This window comes from Lepidochelys olivacea (assembly GCF_965140295.1).
Source record: "Lepidochelys olivacea isolate rLepOli2 genome assembly, chromosome: 3".
Lineage (NCBI taxonomy): Eukaryota > Metazoa > Chordata > Testudines > Cheloniidae > Lepidochelys > Lepidochelys olivacea.
This window is the reverse complement of record NC_140413.1, coordinates 134,137,489-134,155,779: the sequence shown is the minus strand read 5'-3', so window position 1 is coordinate 134,155,779 and position 18,291 is coordinate 134,137,489. Positions and strand designations below refer to the sequence as shown.

Sequence of the window (18,291 nt, the reverse complement as noted above, 5' to 3'; positions counted from 1 at the left end):
ATTTCCCTAACAGTGTGGAATAGATTAGAAAACATTAAAAGAAAATGAGGGTTTTCTTAAATTAAATGTTAACCTGCAATTTGATTCAATAATTCCCATTTTAATTTTTTCCCTCCAATATACATCATGCTGCTCCAGGAGCTGCAGGTCACTGTGGACTTCAGCACGGGCAATCCCTATCCATGCTCTAGCAGTTGTAGTGAGGGGGGAAGGTTTTGGGAGCTGTGTAAGATCCCTTAGCTGAGTGGTGCTGAAGCCCACAATGTGGAAAATCACCTGTTGAACAGACATATAAATAATTGATTACCAGATATGGGACAAAAACAAAGGATGACTAAGAATCTGTGATAGCGAGGAAAAGACTTGGCAGGTACCATCAGACAAACTGTTACAATAAAAGCAAGACTTCTTCCACAGTTAAAAAACAAAGACCCAGTGAGAATTTGGCAAGATGGGCACTGGCCAGCCGAAGCTACAGTGAACAAAGAAGAGTCACCCTGCTCATACTTAGTGATCACAGATTAAGGCACAATCTTACAAAGGAATTGTAAGCATGTGCTCAAGATACCTGACACCTGGTCCAAGGCAAGTGAAGTGAGAGCAGACACACAAGGTGAAAACTGACCTTGTTATTGACCCTGAGACTGAACAATCCAGTACAGACAAGGATTTGACTAAAGAGGGATTGCAAGATTGGGACGATTACTAAAATGCCCTAGAGCACTGATTGAGATAGGTTGGAGTTCTGTTTAAGCAACCTGGAGAGTTAACTCAATTACTGTATTTGTAATAATTTGATAGTTTAATTTAATAGAGTTTTAGTTCAGTCAGGGAATTTTAAGAAGGAGTCTAAAAAAGAAAAGATTTACTATCAAGCTAAGTTCTCCAGGAAGTGTAGGGATGACATGCTTCCCATATTCTCTTCAGTCTTTGATTTGCTGGGGACAGTTTCTGCTGCGGCAGAAACAAAGAAGCCCATTACAGGGCAGCCACAGGCTGTAACTACACAGAGTAGGAGGAAGTTTGTTACCTCATTTGTGTACATAGTTCCTGTTCCTAATAAAATGTTTATCTTGACATGGGGCTGCTCATCAGTAAGATAAAACATAACTCAGCTCTGATCTGTCTCTCTGATCCCTTCTCTCATCATGTCACCCACCTCCTACTTGGCTCCCCAGCTGCCAACCTCAATATCCCATTTACTCCATTCTCATCTCCAGATCTTTCCCCATGTTGTATCATCCCCAGCCCAACTTGTTAAGCCTCCATGCGCCCACATTCAAATCCCTCAAGACTCAGCTATTCCCCAGTGCCCACAAAAAGTGAGCCAAACCAAGCCATACATAAAGTAATGTTGGCTCCAAGTTTACTCTTACTTGTGGGCTTCCTAGTGCATCCCATCTTCTCCATTTTTGTTACTTAGATTGTAAGCTCTTCAAGGGAAGATTGTCTGCATTTGTGGCTTGTACAGGCTCAACACATTCAGTGCCTGACAAATAATAATTAGTGCATTGGGTGACATTAAAAGCTTATTTTCCACTCTTCCGAGATTGGGGTTTCATAGAATCATAGAATCATAGAATATCAGGGTTGGAAGGGACCCCAGAAGGTCATCTAGTCCAACCCCCTGCTCGAAGCAGGACCAATTCCCAGTTAAATCATCCCAGCCAGGGCTTTGTCAAGCCTGACCTTAAAAACCTCTAAGGAAGGAGATTCTACCACCTCCCTAGGTAACTCATTCCAGTGTTTCACCACCCTCTTAGTGAAAAAGTTTTTCCTAATATCCAATCTAAACCTCCCCCACTGCAACTTGAGACCATTACTCCTCGTTCTGTCATCTGCTACCATTGAGAACAGTCTAGAGCCATCCTCTTTGGAACCCCCTTTCAGGTAGTTGAAAGCAGCTATCAAATCCCCCCTCATTCTTCTCTTCTGCAGGCTAAACAATCCCAGCTCCCTCAGCCTCTCCTCATAAGTCATGTGTTCTAGACACCTAATCATTTTTGTTGCCCTTCGCTGGACTCTCTCCAATTTATCCACATCCTTCTTGTAGTGTGGGGCCCAAAACTGGACACAGTACTCCAGATGAGGCCTCACCAATGTTGAATAGAGGGGAACGATCACGTCACTCGATCTGCTCGCTATGCCCCTACTTATACATCCCAAAATGCCATTGGCCTTCTTGGCAACAAGGGCACACTGCTGACTCATATCCAGCTTCTCGTCCACTGTCACCCCTAGGTCCTTTTCCGCAGAACTGCTGCCTAGCCATTCGGTCCCTAGTCTGTAGCGGTGCATTGGATTCTTTCATCCTAAGTGCAGGACTCTGCACTTATCCTTATTGAACCTCATCAGATTTCTTTTGGCCCAATCCTCCAATTTGTCTAGGTCCTTCTGTATCCTATCCCTCCCCTCCAGCGTATCTACCACTCCTCCCAGTTTAGTATCATCCTCAAATTTGCTGAGAGTGCAATCCACACCATCCTCCAGATCATTTATGAAGATATTGAACAAAACCGGCCCCAGGACCGACCCTTGGGGCACTCCACTTGATACCGGCTGCCAACTAGACATAGAGCCATTGATCACTACCCATTGAGCCCGACAATCTAGCCAGCTTTCTACCCACCTTATAGTGCATTCATCCAGCCCATACTTCCTTAACTTGCTGACAAGAATTCTGTGGGAGACCGTGTCAAAAGCTTTGCTAAAGTCAAGAAACAATACATCCACTGCTTTCCCTTCATCCACAGAACCAGTAATCTCATCATAAAAGGCGATTAGATTAGTCAGGCATGACCTTCCCTTGGTGAATCCATGCTGGCTGTTCCTGATCACTTTCCTCTCATGCAAGTGCATCAGGATTGATTCTTTGAGGACCTGCTCCATGATTTTTCCAGGGACTGAGGTGAGGCTGACTGGCCTGTAGTTCCCAGGATCCTCCTTCTTCCCTTTTTTAAAGATTGGCACTACATTAGCCTTTTTCCAGTCATCCGGGACTTCCCCGGTTTGCCACGAGTTTTCAAAGATAATGGCCAACGGCTCTGCAATCACAGCTGCCAATTCCTTCAGCACTCTCAGATGCAACTCGTCCGGCCCCATGGACTTGTGCACGTCCAGCTTTTCTAAATAGTCCCTAACCACCTCTATCTCCACAGAGGGCTGGCCATCTCTTCCCCATTTTGTGATGCCCAGCGCAGCAGTTTCCCCAATATCTCACATTTTAAGCACCTGAAGATACTGTGGCTAATGCTGGTGCCTCAACCTGTGAATGGTGAGTTTTTAATGGAGCTCACAGTGGGCCTGAATGTGGCCTTTACATGGATGCATGGGGGCATATGAGTGAAAGCCCTTCCCTTTGCCACAAAAGGCCTGTCACATTCACAGTCCCTGTGCTTGGGTAGCACAGGTTCTGCACACCCCTGGGGCACATAATACCACAAAGAGATCAGAGAGGAGGCCAGGTCCTGGACTTCTCCCCTCCTGCACCAGTCCATAGAGCAAGCCGGGGGAATATGCTATACTTAGTGCATGGAGGTAGCAGCAATTGCACTTGCCCTATGCCACAGGGAGAAATTCTTCCTTGCTGAGGTGGAATTGTTCCCTGAACTCATCCAGAGGGACTGTGGCTCTGCATTATCCCCAAGATGGAGTTTTGCTTGGCACTGCTCTCAGTTAGCTCAAAGGATAAGGAACTGAGTCCTAGTTTTTTTGCCTGAGCATGCACTAGGAGTTTGAGTTAAATGGGGCATGGATTGCAATTTTAGCTTGCATAATAAATTTCAAACAAGTTCTTGTTACTCCATGCAAATAGGATTAATCTGCTAAAGCAGTCAAATCAACATTTCTAGGAACTAAGCCCAAAGGTCATATTGTACTTTATTACTGGACAATATTTATCACTTCTGTGTTCAGACTGAATACATCAAGCAATGACAGTGAATCACAAAATGAATTTAACGTATCACCTACAGCAACCAGGAAAACCTACCCATGGAATTCTGACTTAGGGGTCATTAATTTCCATCTAAATTGATATTACATTTTGTTGCCTTCTGTTTACACAATCAAATTAATTAAAATTTGGCAGCATACAGCTGAAACAAAAGTTTTTCAGGTGTTTAATAACATGACATTGTTACCTGAGTGTATTTATTTTGTGTGACTAATGGCAAGTAACACACCAATTATTCATTTAAGTAGAAAAAACAAAGATTGAATTCTCCTGTGTGATCTATTAGTTTTTATATTCAAAATTCTGTAAGAAATATGAGTCTAGGTGACTTATATGCAGAAGAGTTGGGTGAATTATACGACAATTATATGTTGGACCTTGGACTTATTTTTTAAAAGTAAATTGGTAGGCCTAAGGACTATAGTGAAAGTTAATTTAAACCTGTTTAGGTTGTTTGTGAGTGGGATATTCAAAAACATTTAATGGTTGGCCTAATTCTGCTCCCACTGAAGTCAGTGGCAGCAGAGATAGACCAAGGCTAAGCACTTTGAAAAATTCCATACCGTGTGTTTCCAGCATCTGTTAGTTTAAGGGCCTGATTCTGTGCCCCTTACTTAAGCAAACTCCAACTGACTTCAGTGGGAGTCTTTCAGTGTAAAGAGACTGGGTCAGATCCAAGGGGAAGCAGCTAGGAGCAACTTCCTTGCTGGTCAAGTCTCCACAGGTTATTTCATTTGAATTACAGGACAGACCCTGAACTTGTGGAAATTGAGGTCTATAAAATCATGACTTGTGTAGAGAAAGTAGATAAGGAAGTGTTGTTTACTACTTCTCATAACACAAGAACTAGGGGGTCACCAAATGAAATTAATAGGCAGCAGGTTTAAAACAAATAAAAGGAAGTATTTCTTCACACAACACACAGTCAATCTGTGGAACTCCTTGACAGAGGATGTTGTGAAGGCCAAGACCAAAACAGCGTTCAAAAAAGAAATTGATAAATTCATGGAGGATAGGTCCATCAATGGCTATTAGCCAGGAGGGGCAGGAATGGTGTCCGTAGCTTCTGTTTGCCAGAAGCTGGGGATGAGCAACAGGGGATGGATCACTTGATAATTGCCTATTCTGTTCATTCCCTCTGGGGCATTGGCCACTGTCGGAAGACAGTATACTGGGCTAGATGGACCTTTGGTCTGACCCAGTATGGCTGTTCTTATGAACATTTACATCTGAAGAGGCTATGTCCTTAAGCTATTGTTGGGCCAATTTCTGCCCATCCATTTGTGTAAGAATGTTCTTGTTACAGAACATGTGATGAGCATTTATCAGACTGCTTCTGTATTTGGCATATTGATAAGTAAAATTGTTCCATGATGCTCTGATTAAAAACCAACTCAGGGGCTTTCCCACTGTTGAAGAGGGGGCTTAGCCCTGGTGTGTCCCTTCATGACAGGGTATGGCATAGCAAGCTCGCCTCATCTACCATCTCCTGCCAACAGCTACTCCAGCCCAGCAGTGGTCTGCTTCTTCTTGTGACTCAGCCCTTTGGCCAGGTCATTTCTAGGGTTACAGAGTCCAACCAACAAACGTCTAACAGCCTCATGCCAAGTCTTTGATCTGAATCTAGACTCATTAAGCCTTCCATCCCTGTTCTCTAGAGTCCTCACACTACCTTCTCAGTGGCCTCTGGGGGAACCCAGTCCCTTCCATGCCTCTGGGTTCCAAGCCAGAGACCCTGTATTAAGCAGGCCAGCTCTCTGTATTCACGCTCTCCTCCCCACCACTTCCTCTTACGGGCTTCTCCCTCAAGCCCTTCCTGGGGCCACCATGTACCTATATTCTTCCCAGGCTCCATGGCCTCTAAGGGTTCAACCTTCTTTGATAGCAGGTGCTTACCAGGCTCCCAGTGGAGTCCCCCCAACAAATTCCAAATAAAAATATAAACTTTAACCTCTTGTGCCCTCCTTAGGCTTGAGCTTTCATTCCTCTTACATTTCATCAGTGCTCTGTTCCTCAGCTGAACACCTCCCTAGGCTTCATCTCTGGAGGTCCAGATCCTGCCCATTTATCAAGACTTACTGCTAGAACTTGATTCATCCTGGTGGCTTCTCTGTATCTCTCCTGGCTTTTCCCCAGCAATCAAGAGAGATACCATTTAGCCAACTCCCCCTGGGTTTACCACCTGCTCTTCTCAGTTGACATCTCATCCTTAATTTGAATCTGATATACCCAGTAGTTGCTACCAGGTGCCCTAACTGAGCTACCCAGATCTTCTTAACTGTTTCAGTGCCAATGAGGGGTATACAGCCCATCACACACCCCTTATAAGGGGCTCTGGTTCTCCTCTTAAACCTACCTTGCCAGTTTGAGAGTGTGTCCATCCACTTACTGTACATAATACAAATTAAAAAAATAATAATAATAAAAAATAATAATAAAAAAATAGGTCAGTGCTTTTCATCCACTAGTAAGTATCTTTATTCACATTTTACAAATGAGGAAATTGAAGTGCAGAAAAGTTATGTAGCTTGGCTAAGGTCACAGAGAAAGTCAGCGGCAGAGTTGGAAACAGAAACCAGGTCTCTAGACTCCCAATCCTGTGTGCTATTAACTGGCCCATAGCCTCCCTACCTATAGTACCGCCAAGAAAGAGAAGATTAGGACCAAGTCTGTGCTCTGTTGCCATCAGTGTGTTACATCTGTGTAACAGAACACAAAACTGGGCCTTTAGTGATCAACTGTGCTATGTGAACCTTCCTCCTCCCAGCAGAGTGGCTCTTTCACTTGAGAAAGAACGAGTGTGTCCGATACACTGTTCTATGCATCACTATATTATTTGCAGGGATAAGGATCTAACAATGTAAGCAACTCCAGATTAAGTAAACCAATAGGTTAAAAGGTATGACCAAATTAGAACCATTAGTTGTGATGCTTAATTACCCTTCTTGCAACCTGATTATTTATCCCCTAAACTTAATAGAGGGACATTTATATAAAATTCTTTGTTTACTGCATTTAACAATATCATTTTCCTCCAATGAGCACAAAACCTGTGCGACTCTGTTCCAAATGTTTTCAGTGACTTGCTACATATACATGGCAATTCCAGGTATAGTGAATCTCATTTTATAGTGAAGTTATTCTATGAAAAAAAAAATTCACCATCAAAGGGTTCCATTGAATTTCATTTCAGGTAAGGGTTAGCAATATCTTTTCTCCTCCCTCTAGCTACAGAGTTTCTTCTCTCTCACTGGAATAAAGCCATGTAATAGTTGAGGCTAAAACCATGAGCTACACTTTGCAAAATGTCAGCATGTTGTCATCATGACATTCATTATCATTCTGATTTATGCTCTCCATCATAATAAGCCTTCACCTTGTGCCACTCAGTCGGATGACTGTCATCTTTTTCACATGTTCCCATCCATGTTCTGCCTCTTCATTATCCAGTCTGTCATTTAACCAAAACCTCCATGGTGCACAGTAGTCTCTCTTTGTCTGTTAAATGATGTGTGCAGTGTATCTGGATCATGATGAGTAAAATAACACTGTACAATGGAACTAACCATCAGCAGAAACATAATGCTATTTCAAGATAATTGGATCAAGAAATCTTCCCTGGTAAAAAAAAGGACCCCAGTGATAAAAAGCACTCACTCATACTTCAGCAAGTGGAATTTGCATTAAATAGCATGTGATTTTTCATATCAAGTCAAAGTGACCCTACTGCAATTAGAAATCACTATTTCCAAATGAAACAAATTTGATGGAACTAGTAAACTGTGAAGATAAAAATGTGTATCTAGTAGAATATTATGTTAAAAGCATATTACAATAATAACCATGACTAGTTCACTTTGTATGGAGTGAGAACCAAACTCTTTTTACAACACTGTAGCTTTCAAGTAATATCATTAACGTTATTTGAGTTACTTCCGATTTAACACAGAACAGAATCTGGAACTAAGGGTCAAATCTTTGCCCTAGTGAAATCAGTGGGAATTTTACTGTTGACTTCAGTGGGGCCAGCATTTGTGTGTTGTTCATTTAGGGACTGGGCACCTAACATTTCTGATGGCTGGCTTTATAAGTACAACAAAGCCTTCATTATCAAAATATGAGTATTGTTAAAGTTAATCATATGGAGTGGTGAGCTTTCAGTTCATAAGAACATAAGAATGATCCTACTGGGTCAGACCAAAGGTCCATCTAACCCAGTATCCTGTCTTCCGACAGTGGCCAGTGCCAGGTGGCCCAGTGGGAATGAACAGAACAGGTAATCATCAAGTGATCCATTCCCCGTCGCTCATTCCCAGCTTCTGGCAAACAGAAGCTACGGACACCATTCCTGCTCCTCCTGGCTAATGGCCATTGATGGACCTATCCTCCATGAATTTATCATGTTCTTTTTTGAACGCTGTTTTGGTCTTGGCCTTCACAACATCTTCTGTCAAGGAGTTCCACAGGTTGACTGTGTATTGTGTGAAGAAATACTTCCTTTTATTTGTTTTAAACCTGGAGACTATTAATTTCATTTGGTGACCCCTAGTTCTTCTGTTATGAGAAGTAGTTCACAACAGTTCCTTATCTACTTTCTTTACACCAGTCATGATTTTATAGACCTCAATCATATCTCCCCTTAGCGGTCTTTTTTCCAAGCTGAAAAGTCCCAATCTTATTAATCTCTCTTCATATGGAAGCCATTCCATACCCATAATAATTTTTCTTGCCCTTTTCTGAACCTTTTCCAATTCCAATATATCTTTTTTGAGATGGGGCGACCACATCTGTACACAGTATTCAAGATGTGGGCGTACTATGGATTTATATAGAGGCAACGTGTGAAAAGTGGTGTCCAGACTGCTCCCAAATAGCCAGGTAACAGCAGTGACTAAATCATTTTCCTCATCTCCAGGTGGCCAGGGGACCTCTCTCATTTGGGTATCCCACCTAGCCACAGTAATCTATGCCTTTGGCATATGGGGGCTGGTTACAGCAAGAACTGTACCTAGGATTAACTTGAAAGTATGGTGGGTATATAGAATCTCTGTGTGATTCTATGTGCATCAGCCTGCTTCGTATGTGGGACATAGATAAGAGCACATTACACGGGTGCGCTGGCTCTCTAGCCCTATCAGATACTACAGCAATGGCTCGGACATTAATGTCTAGCTAGCTAGATGTTAAGGTCCCAGTTCTAATCTTTATGCCTTCAGTGGGTTATAGCTTAGCTATCCCAGAACTTGCGTCTCTCTCTGCAACAACTGTGCTCAGCAGACAAGCTGCCACTGAGTCTCCAGTGAGAAATTCTTGGGGAATGGGACAGAAGGGTTGCAGCAGAATGAATTTTGACTGAGGAACTCCCCTACACTAGAGATCAGAAAAAGCCACAGTCCTGGCACATTTAGGGCTCACTCTAAGACTAATCACTTTGCTCAAGACTTCTCCCAACAAAAGTGGCTACAGAATAGCCTGACAATGTTGTTCCTAGAGACAAACAATTCCCATTTTCAAGTGCAAGACAAACAAGGGAAAGATGAAGAATATGGCCCGTCTGCACAGTAGTAATGCTTTTCTAAGTGTAAATGGGACATATGCCTGTACAAGCTGAAGTCAGGGGGAGGTGTGCAGTAGGTGCAAGACTGAAGCCATGGGACCTTATTCTCTTCTCTATAAAAAAATAAAGTGTTTACTTCTTCCGACTCCTCTTCTTAGGACTTCTACACTCCTGGCAGATCATTCATTTATGTTTGCAGACCCTTCCTCTCTATTTCAATTTGTATCTGCCAGCCTGACTTCTGATTAGCTTCAGTAACATATTTCCAATTTATACAAGAGGCCTTGATGCAAAGGAATCTTTCCCTTTTCTAATCCAGAGCCTATCTTAACCATGTTAGCCTCATTCATTAATTTACCTTTGGTTTCACATGACTATTTGACACTTGTAAGAACTAGAACATTTCTATAGACACAAATAATAATTGGATATGACCATTTTCGCATTAACCCTAATTAACAGATCAGTTATTTTGAAATGCTAAAATAAATGTCATTACTGTGTTTTATTTGCTGTTATCATTCTAAAGTGTGTTTATTTTTGTTTCAAATACTAAATGTTATTCTATAGAAATAATCAGTAGAGGACTAGATTGTACATTCATTATTCATGTTGGCAAGTATATTCAAAATGAATGGTCCCATTGAAGTTGTTCACCAGGGTTAGGGTGGCACAATCTAGCCTTATGCAAGCATTTTTTTTCATATATGTCATCTATGTACAGTACATAAGTTCTTAAAGAAAACATTGAGCACTATTAAGTACAGGCAGCCAGAAGCCACAAACTTTTTTTATTTAACTTTACGTTTAAAATATTGTATATTCACATACACCACAGCAGACTGTTCAGCTTCTTTCTTCTATATTTAATTCTGTGCTTTAGTATCAAGTGTCTGTACTTCGCAGTTTGTGCACACATCACTTAGTTTCTATGCATGTCATGTTCTTCAGAGCTTAGTAATACATTCAACTTGACAGAAATTGTGTGTTTTCAAGTACTAAAGACAATCAATCAACTTCAAAAACTTCACTGAAAAACAGTAGAAATGTTCCTTGTACACTACTCTTAAATCTTGAAGTCAACATTTTTAGTGCTTCAATTTTGAGTTATTCCTTTTATAAAGACAAAATCTAGCAGGGGAAAAAAAATCTACCTAAAATATCATTCCTAAATCAGATAAACTAGTGGGCTACAATATATGTACAGTAGATAAATATATTTATTTATGTATATATGTACACAAATACTAGTTAAACTTTCATTATAAATAGAGTTGTTTTAAGTTAGGCTGGGTACAAAAATAGCCACTTTGTTGGGAACATGCAAATACAGTATGCTTCAACCTAACAAAACATCTTTAGCTCTATTTTCTTAAATATAAGTTTTAGTCATATAGATTTAATGGCTTTAAACCATAAAGTAAAGTTTCCCCGAAAAGGTATAAAATCTGCTCAACACTAGCTATAACTAAACTCACATATGGTATCTTTTAGGTAATTAATTTCAAGTATTCTTCTCATATCAGCTAAGTCCAGACACTTTAATTTTGCTGCTTTATTACAGTAAGATATTCATCTTTGAACACTAACAGCCAAGTTATGGCCCATCTGGCATGCACATACTGCAAGGGAGAGGGCTTTCCCTAGTACTGCTCTTTTGTAGGAGGCAGTCTTAATATGGCTACTTGTGCTACAGGATCCAGATCCTATGTCCATTAAAGTCAGTTGTAAAACTCTCATGGCGCAGATTTTAAGGCCCAAAGAGACCACTATGATCATTTAGTGTGACTACCTGCATAACACAGGCTGTTGAATTTCACTCAATGATTCCTGCATCTAGCCTGGCAGCTTGTGGTCGAACTGGAGCATATCTATCACTGCTGACTTTAATGGGGCAGGATCCCACTGCAGAAACCTGGTGGAGAGGCTGGCCACTTCAACTTTCACTGCACACTGCCCATAGGGCTGCTAACTGGACAGGGATGTGCATAAAGCACTACTTCCCAGCTGCTACATATCCTCCCACTCTCCCCGTGTAACTCCATTTTAGCAACATTCATTTGTGTCAGAAGTCTTTTCAGCATCTGAAATGATGAATACTGATTAAAGCAGCACAGTCTCCTTTCTTCTCTAAAAATTTCCTCCCCACAAAAAATAAAGAGGCATTCTATTTCTTACTGTAATGATGTAAGTGCACTATAATATTGGTATGGATGCCCTCGTATTAATTGTTTATACAGCCATCATAGTAAGTTGCAGGTTGAACAGTCACAAAAGGCTCATTTGCTTTTTCATCCTCCTTCATGGAAGCTGCTTGGTCCGAAATCGAAGAGAAGGAAAGCTGGTCATGTTCCACTATATGCACTTGGTCCTCTTCCTTGTCCTTCTTCACATAAAACAGTTTTCTAAACTTTTTGAGCTCATGAAGTTCACAGAAAGTTTCTAGAACCACCAACATTGCAATGAGGCCCAGCAGCAGGTAACCTGCCCAAGAAACAAAGAGAGACACAAGGTTTGTGAGGTGATCTCTCTTACTGAGCCAACTTCTGTTGGTAAAACGCGACAAGCTTTTGAGCTTGCTCAGAGAAAAACACAATGCCTGAAGCATTATCCGGGAAAGCTGATGTGATAAAGCTCTAACTTGGAGTTTTTCCCACCTATGATTCCTGGACTATTATTTTTTCCCTCCTTTCTGTCCTAGGCATAGAATTTTGGGGGACAGAAGAAAACTAATTTGCACCAGATGAGCATGTAGCCCTTTGTATTTTTTTTAAGACGACCACAGAAAATGCTATAATATGAAATAATTTGCTAATTGTTTTAGTTCATTGTGTTCCATATGGGAAAGTAGGCAATGACATGCAATGCATAAGAATGTTATAACTTCAGTAATAATGTATCCCATATATAATTTCATGAACTGTGCATTCTTCAATTCTTCTTTTCATTATTACTATTGCACATTGTTAATAGAAATAGTAGTTTTACGAAGTTCAATACAGTCATTTGGCTATTACATCTGTTCAATAATACAGAACTGTTAAACAATATAACATGAAAGTGTCTTTTCCTTATGTATATACTTATAATTTAAAAATGTATGAAGAAAACCTGTACCATAAAACAAGTGCAAAAGCCTAAAAATGTATGCAAAAAAGTAAAAGAAAAAGTCCAATATTTCACGTAAATGTGTACAATCACTGCTGTCACTTTGAAGACAGACAAATGTTTCTATCCCCCCTCCCCCCCCCAAGAACTACATAGTAAAACCATGAAGACTGCATACATATTACATACATTACACTAATTAGGCAAAATCCTGCTGGTGTTACTTACACAAACACTACCACTGACTTTTGTTGCATGTTGTACACGTTTGAGATTTTGTTTTTGTAAGGCAAAACCATCATGCTCTGAGGTTCTGTGGCGGACCATAGACTTGCATTGGAGCTCTTCTGAAAAATCAGGCCTCCTAGGGCTAATAATCCATCATGTTCTTTATTTTCCTCTCCAAACACAGACACACCCAATTTCCTGAACAGGACTCCCAGGAAAATAGTCCAACAAGGATTTCTTATTCTAAATACTCTAACGAGGCCACCATGATTTGTAATTCAGAAATACTATTGCATGTGCCCATATTAATATTGTACAGCTTCTGTGGGGAGTCTTGTGTTAGTAAGGGCAGCAGGAATTGACTTCATTATAAATAACAGTCCCTACAAATCTATGCAATATATATTTGATTACAAAGAACACTATCCAAATGTAAAGGGCTGCAATAAATTACTATCCTGTACAGCATATTATTGCACAGACTTATGGGGACTAAACCATTTATAAAGGAGTTTATATATATATATATATATATATATATATATATATATATATATATATATATATATATATATATATATAATCTCCCCATTTTTTATAAAGAAAGCCTAGATTCTGCATAAAATATCACAGCCCCCACATTTCTTCCCCTACAAACCAATTGAAGTCATAATCGGGGTGAAAGTAAGCTGGTGCAGTGTGCTGGTAAAAAGTGGCTGCCAGTACCAGCTCATACCCAGCTGACTTTAAAGCACTGCCGTGGCAAATGCTGCCACAGCAGCACTTTAATGTTGTTGCCCCTTTTGCATACCCCACCCCCCGGTCAATGACATGCGGGCGGGCAAAAGGAGCAGCTGCCCCGGGGCCAGCAATTTAAAAGGACGCAGGGCAGTGGCCGGAGCCCCGGGCTCTTTAAATTGCCCCTGGAGCCCCAGGCAGAGCAGGCTAGGCAGCGTGGAAGGGCTGGCTGCGGGACACTGACCCCCAACCCCGCCCCTTCTGCCTGAGGTCCGGCCCCCTGTATCAGTAAGTCTTCGGCTTTACTTTCACCCCAGCCATGATCCCCATGCTGAGAACCGCTGATCTAAACCAACACTACAGTTCAAATGTATGTAGCATTTTAAAGCTTTAGTTCATGAAATCACTAAGTGAGTTATGCATTAAGATACCTTTCTATTTACATAGGGCAAAAAATGGCAAGGTTGTTGTGAATCTGCACTAGGAGCTAGATAATTCTTTCAGAGCTTCCCAACCCATTTGAATTTCCACATGAGTTACTGGGAGCCCTAGGTCTTCCCCTTATTTCTTGGAAAGACTTGGACACTGTATTTTGGCTCTCAGCCCGTCATTTACTAAGGCTATGGCTATACTAGCAAGCTTGCAGCTACGCCACTGTAAGCTCTCTAGTGTAGCTGCTCTAAGCTGACAGGAGAGAGTTTTCCTGTCGACTTAATTAATCCACCCCCTGGTGGCAGCTATATCAGTGGGAGAAGTTCTCCCGCCAACATAGCGCTGTCCTCACCAGTGCTTAGGTTGGTGTAACATGTCGCTCAGTGGGGTGGCTTATTCACATCCCTGAATGACAAATTATATCGACATAAGCTGTAGTGTAGCTGTAACCTAAGTCTCTTCATATGCACTTGGACATATTACTCTGTGGAAGTGCACAGTAATTAAATAATTAAATGCTCCTACCAATGGGTCAGTCAGGATGGGGAGGTTGGGGGGATCTTTAGCCACAGGGGTACAAGTGGCATACTGCCACAAAGGTTAAAAATAAAGTGTACTGCTGGCTAGCTCAAGGCTCTGCTTCTGAAAATGCATTTTCAAAGCATGATTCTGCAGTCCCTATATAGGCAAGCCACCCATTTAAGTGAACAGGAATTTCACCTGCATTAAGATTGCAGGATCATGCCCTTAGTGCGGGAGGCACACAGCAGTCCATCAAAGTGATGGAAGGACTTGGTAGGTGTTTGACATGGTTTGCATTTTAATTATAGATTCAGGATTGCTTGGCATGAAGCTTGAAGGCAAACGATGGGCACCCTTGTGTTGGTACTGTAGAATCTTGCCCTGTTCATATCCCTTCAGAATGCTACTGCAACAGACCATTCTCCCAGGCCGTCGCTTTGACCACGTAACCCCTCTCTTTACTTTCCCTCCCCTGGCTCCCCCTTCTCTATCACGTCAAGCATAAGTTACTTGTTTTAACTTTCAAGGCCCTTCATGGCCTGTCCCCACCCTATCATCTTTCATTCGCTATCAAGATCCTGCCTCCTGCCTCCGATCTAGCCCATGGCAGCTCCATCGCCTACTTGTTAAGTTTTTAAACACACCCCTTCACATGTTCTCCGGTGCTAAGGCTTCAAAAGGTGCAAAAACGTCTACAAAGCTACCTCATTATCCTCCATTAAAACCCTCTTGAAAACTCCTTTTCCATGATGCCCAGAAGCAGCTTACCAACAGTTAGGCTGTGGGTACACCAAAACAATTGCCTGTCATGCTACCCAATAGTGTTTCAATGTTTCCTTGTACTCCCTCATCTGTCTGTATCCATTATGTTGTCTCTTCTTTTATACTTCGACTAAGCTCTTTGGGGCAGGCACTATCTTTTTGTTCTGTATTTATACAGCGCCTAACAGAATGGGATCCTGGTCCATAACTAGGGCTCCCAAGCACTAGAGTATTACAAATAATAAGACCAAAGTTCAGATTTGGAAGAAGGAGATTTGTTTTTGCCTCTTCTTTCTTAGCAAGCCACTTCCTAACTGAGCTTAACGCCTTTTTGCTTTCTTATTCCATCAGTGCACAGGCTCCCTAGTGGTATAGCTGTGATGTAAATTGACAAACACCAAAACCAAATGCTAATCTTCAGCATCATGTGCAAGAGCAATGTGCTCAGAAATGTGCAGTGACATGCATTAAGACCCAAATATAAAAATCAAAGTCAACATTTAAAACAGTAGATTGTTATACTTTTGTATTTACTTTGTTTTCTTAATTTCTTTTAAAAACTAAAATAAAAATTATAAAAACATAAAATTAAATGCTGATTTTTTCCCTCCAAAACGAAATTTCTTCAAAATCAACATGTTCCATGTTTCAATTTTGATGAATCAAGCATTTTCCGGTGGAAAACAGTTCTGCTGGAAAATTTTTGACTCGGACTAATGGGAGCTTTTGAGAGGTCTGCACAGCTTTTTAAAGGATGTTATAAATGGAGCTGGTCAAAAAACTGGATGTAATTTTCGTGAACATTGTCCCTTTTTTGGTTTTCATTTGAAATTTCAAAGAAAGTGTTTGTTTTTTTAAATTGAAGTTCGGAAAATTTCAACCAGTTTTAGTTCTAACTAATTATCTTGCGCCTTATCACTTATTTGACTGCCACAGCATTAATGCCAAATTTGCACTTGGGGTTTTTGTACTGGGGATGCAGGTTGGTGTATTAATCTCTGTCTGGCAAGACATTATTTCAGTTTATATTAAAACACACACAAAAATTAAAAAAAAAAACAAAAAACCACGAAACACACACAGAAGAGGGAAAAAAACCTCCAGCCCAGATAGCTAAAAACTTTAATACCTTGTCAAACAAATCTTCATCTAACAAACTCCCTATTCAGATTAGTGCTTTTAAAGGGGGCTGGGAGAGTGAGGAAGAACCCATATATCATGGTTAACAACTCATAAGGGGGCATAAGGCCTAGATGAATAAGTAAGGTAACCAAAGAATATGGAGGGGGAGAAAGAGGCACCTAATACGTAGAAATCCTATTGGCTAAATGACTATTATTTAATGGTTAGTTTGGTACTTACACGTAATTCCTATCTTATACAGCTCTCTGAATTTTTGATTGTAACCTTCTCCTGGAACATAGTCGCCAAGACCAATGGTGCTCAGGGAAATGAAACAAAAGTAAAAAGATTCCAAAAAGTTCCAGTCATCTTCCACAACAGAAAATACTGCTGCCGGGATAAAGAAAAAGCATGAGACGGTAACAAACCCAAGAATCACTGCGTGGATGATGGCAACAATCTGCTTGGAGAAGCCCCAGCGAATGTGGAAATATAGTACAGGCCGTCTGGTGACATAGACTATGATACGCTGCACCACAGCTGTCAGGAAAAGCAGCGTAAAGGGGATTCCGATGACGGAGTATATAATACAGAAGGCCTTTCCTCCATCCGACAAAGGCACAGTGTGACCATAACCTGGGGGAGGGAAAAACAAACAGACAGAGGAAGGGTGTATATGAAATGTGGAAAATAAATTGGAACAGGCACATACCACCAGTGGGGAACTCAGTTACTACATCTGTGACTGTGTAGTATTATGTTAAATACAAAGAACCTTTCACAAAGCTTTGAACTTTAAATGTACTGCTATCAAGGATAATTTTAAACTATTGGTACAGCCAGACTATTGGGGGTTAACAGCTACATATAAAGTACAAAGCATAAGGGAAAACATTTTTCAAAACTGCATGTTATTAAAACAATGTATATTTTGGAGAAAGGGTGCGTTGTCTAGTATTCAGAGCATGAGACCAGAGATCAAGACATCTGGGTTCTATTTCTGGTTCTCCTACCGACTTACTGTTTGACCTTCGGCAAGTGACCTGGACACAGATCCTGAAAAGGTATTTAGGCACTTTTCCATTAATTTTAATGGAAGTGCCTAAATACCTTTGAGGATCTGGGCCTTAAACTTTCTTTGCTTCAATTTACTGATCTGTCAAAAGGGGATAATACTTACCACACAAGGGTGTTTTGGGGCTTAACTGATTGTAAAATACTTTTAGATCTTCAGAAGGAAGGTGTTAAAAATGCGAAGTATTATTGTAATTAGTACTTCACATTGCATTTTTTCCATAGGTTGTTTCAATGATAATCCCCTAAGAATATTTAAAAACAAAATAAACCTCCATATAAAAATAGTAGCTTGAAGGCTGGACCTTCACCAGGTCACTGGTGTATTGTAAGTGACAATAGTAATCTGTCTAATTTAGAATGTAGGAATTTATACAGTGCTGTACAGGCTGCTGATGACAATGTATACAATTATGCTAGTCCCAGGCTAGAAAGTGCAGCATGCCAGACTGTTTGGTTTTAAAAGTAAACCACAAGTACAATAAATCCACTAAACCATAAATGTTTTCTTCTGTCAGCTGACAAAATTAATATTTTACTGTTATTGTAGTGGGGTAGGGGAAGTCTCCTGCAATCTACGGAGGTTAATCACACCAATAGAAAGACATGTAGTAATATAACTCCAAGCAAGTTGTAGCCAATTGGTTCATTTTATCATTCATTTATTGTGTGAAGTTATGATTAACTAATATACTGTATTATACAGCCACTGTATGCTAAATAGAGTTAAATTGTAGTATTATAGAAGTATAAGATGAATCAGTATTTAGACATGATAAGTATGCATTAGGTA

At 40.6% G+C, this 18,291-nt stretch overlaps 1 protein-coding gene and 1 long non-coding RNA gene across 2 annotated transcripts in view; one reads left to right on the top strand and one right to left on the bottom strand.

Annotated features, from left to right (window-relative positions):
• LOC311518789 overlaps positions 1–16,814 on the top strand; it is a 124,276-nt gene extending 107,462 nt beyond the window's left edge. The window contains exon 3 of the long non-coding RNA XR_014711114.1: positions 16,687–16,814. This is a non-coding gene — a long non-coding RNA (uncharacterized lncRNA). The remainder of the gene's footprint in view (positions 1–16,686) is intronic.
• Positions 10,270–18,291, bottom strand: part of KCNK1 (potassium two pore domain channel subfamily K member 1) — a 54,877-nt gene continuing 46,855 nt past the window's right edge. Inside the window, exons 2-3 of the mRNA XM_084624852.1 lie at positions 16,665–17,060; positions 10,270–11,996 (exon numbers count right to left, since the gene is read on the bottom strand). Coding sequence (XP_084480978.1) covers positions 11,737–11,996; positions 16,665–17,060 — 656 coding nt within the window. The 3' untranslated portion in view covers positions 10,270–11,736. The remainder of the gene's footprint in view (positions 11,997–16,664; positions 17,061–18,291) is intronic.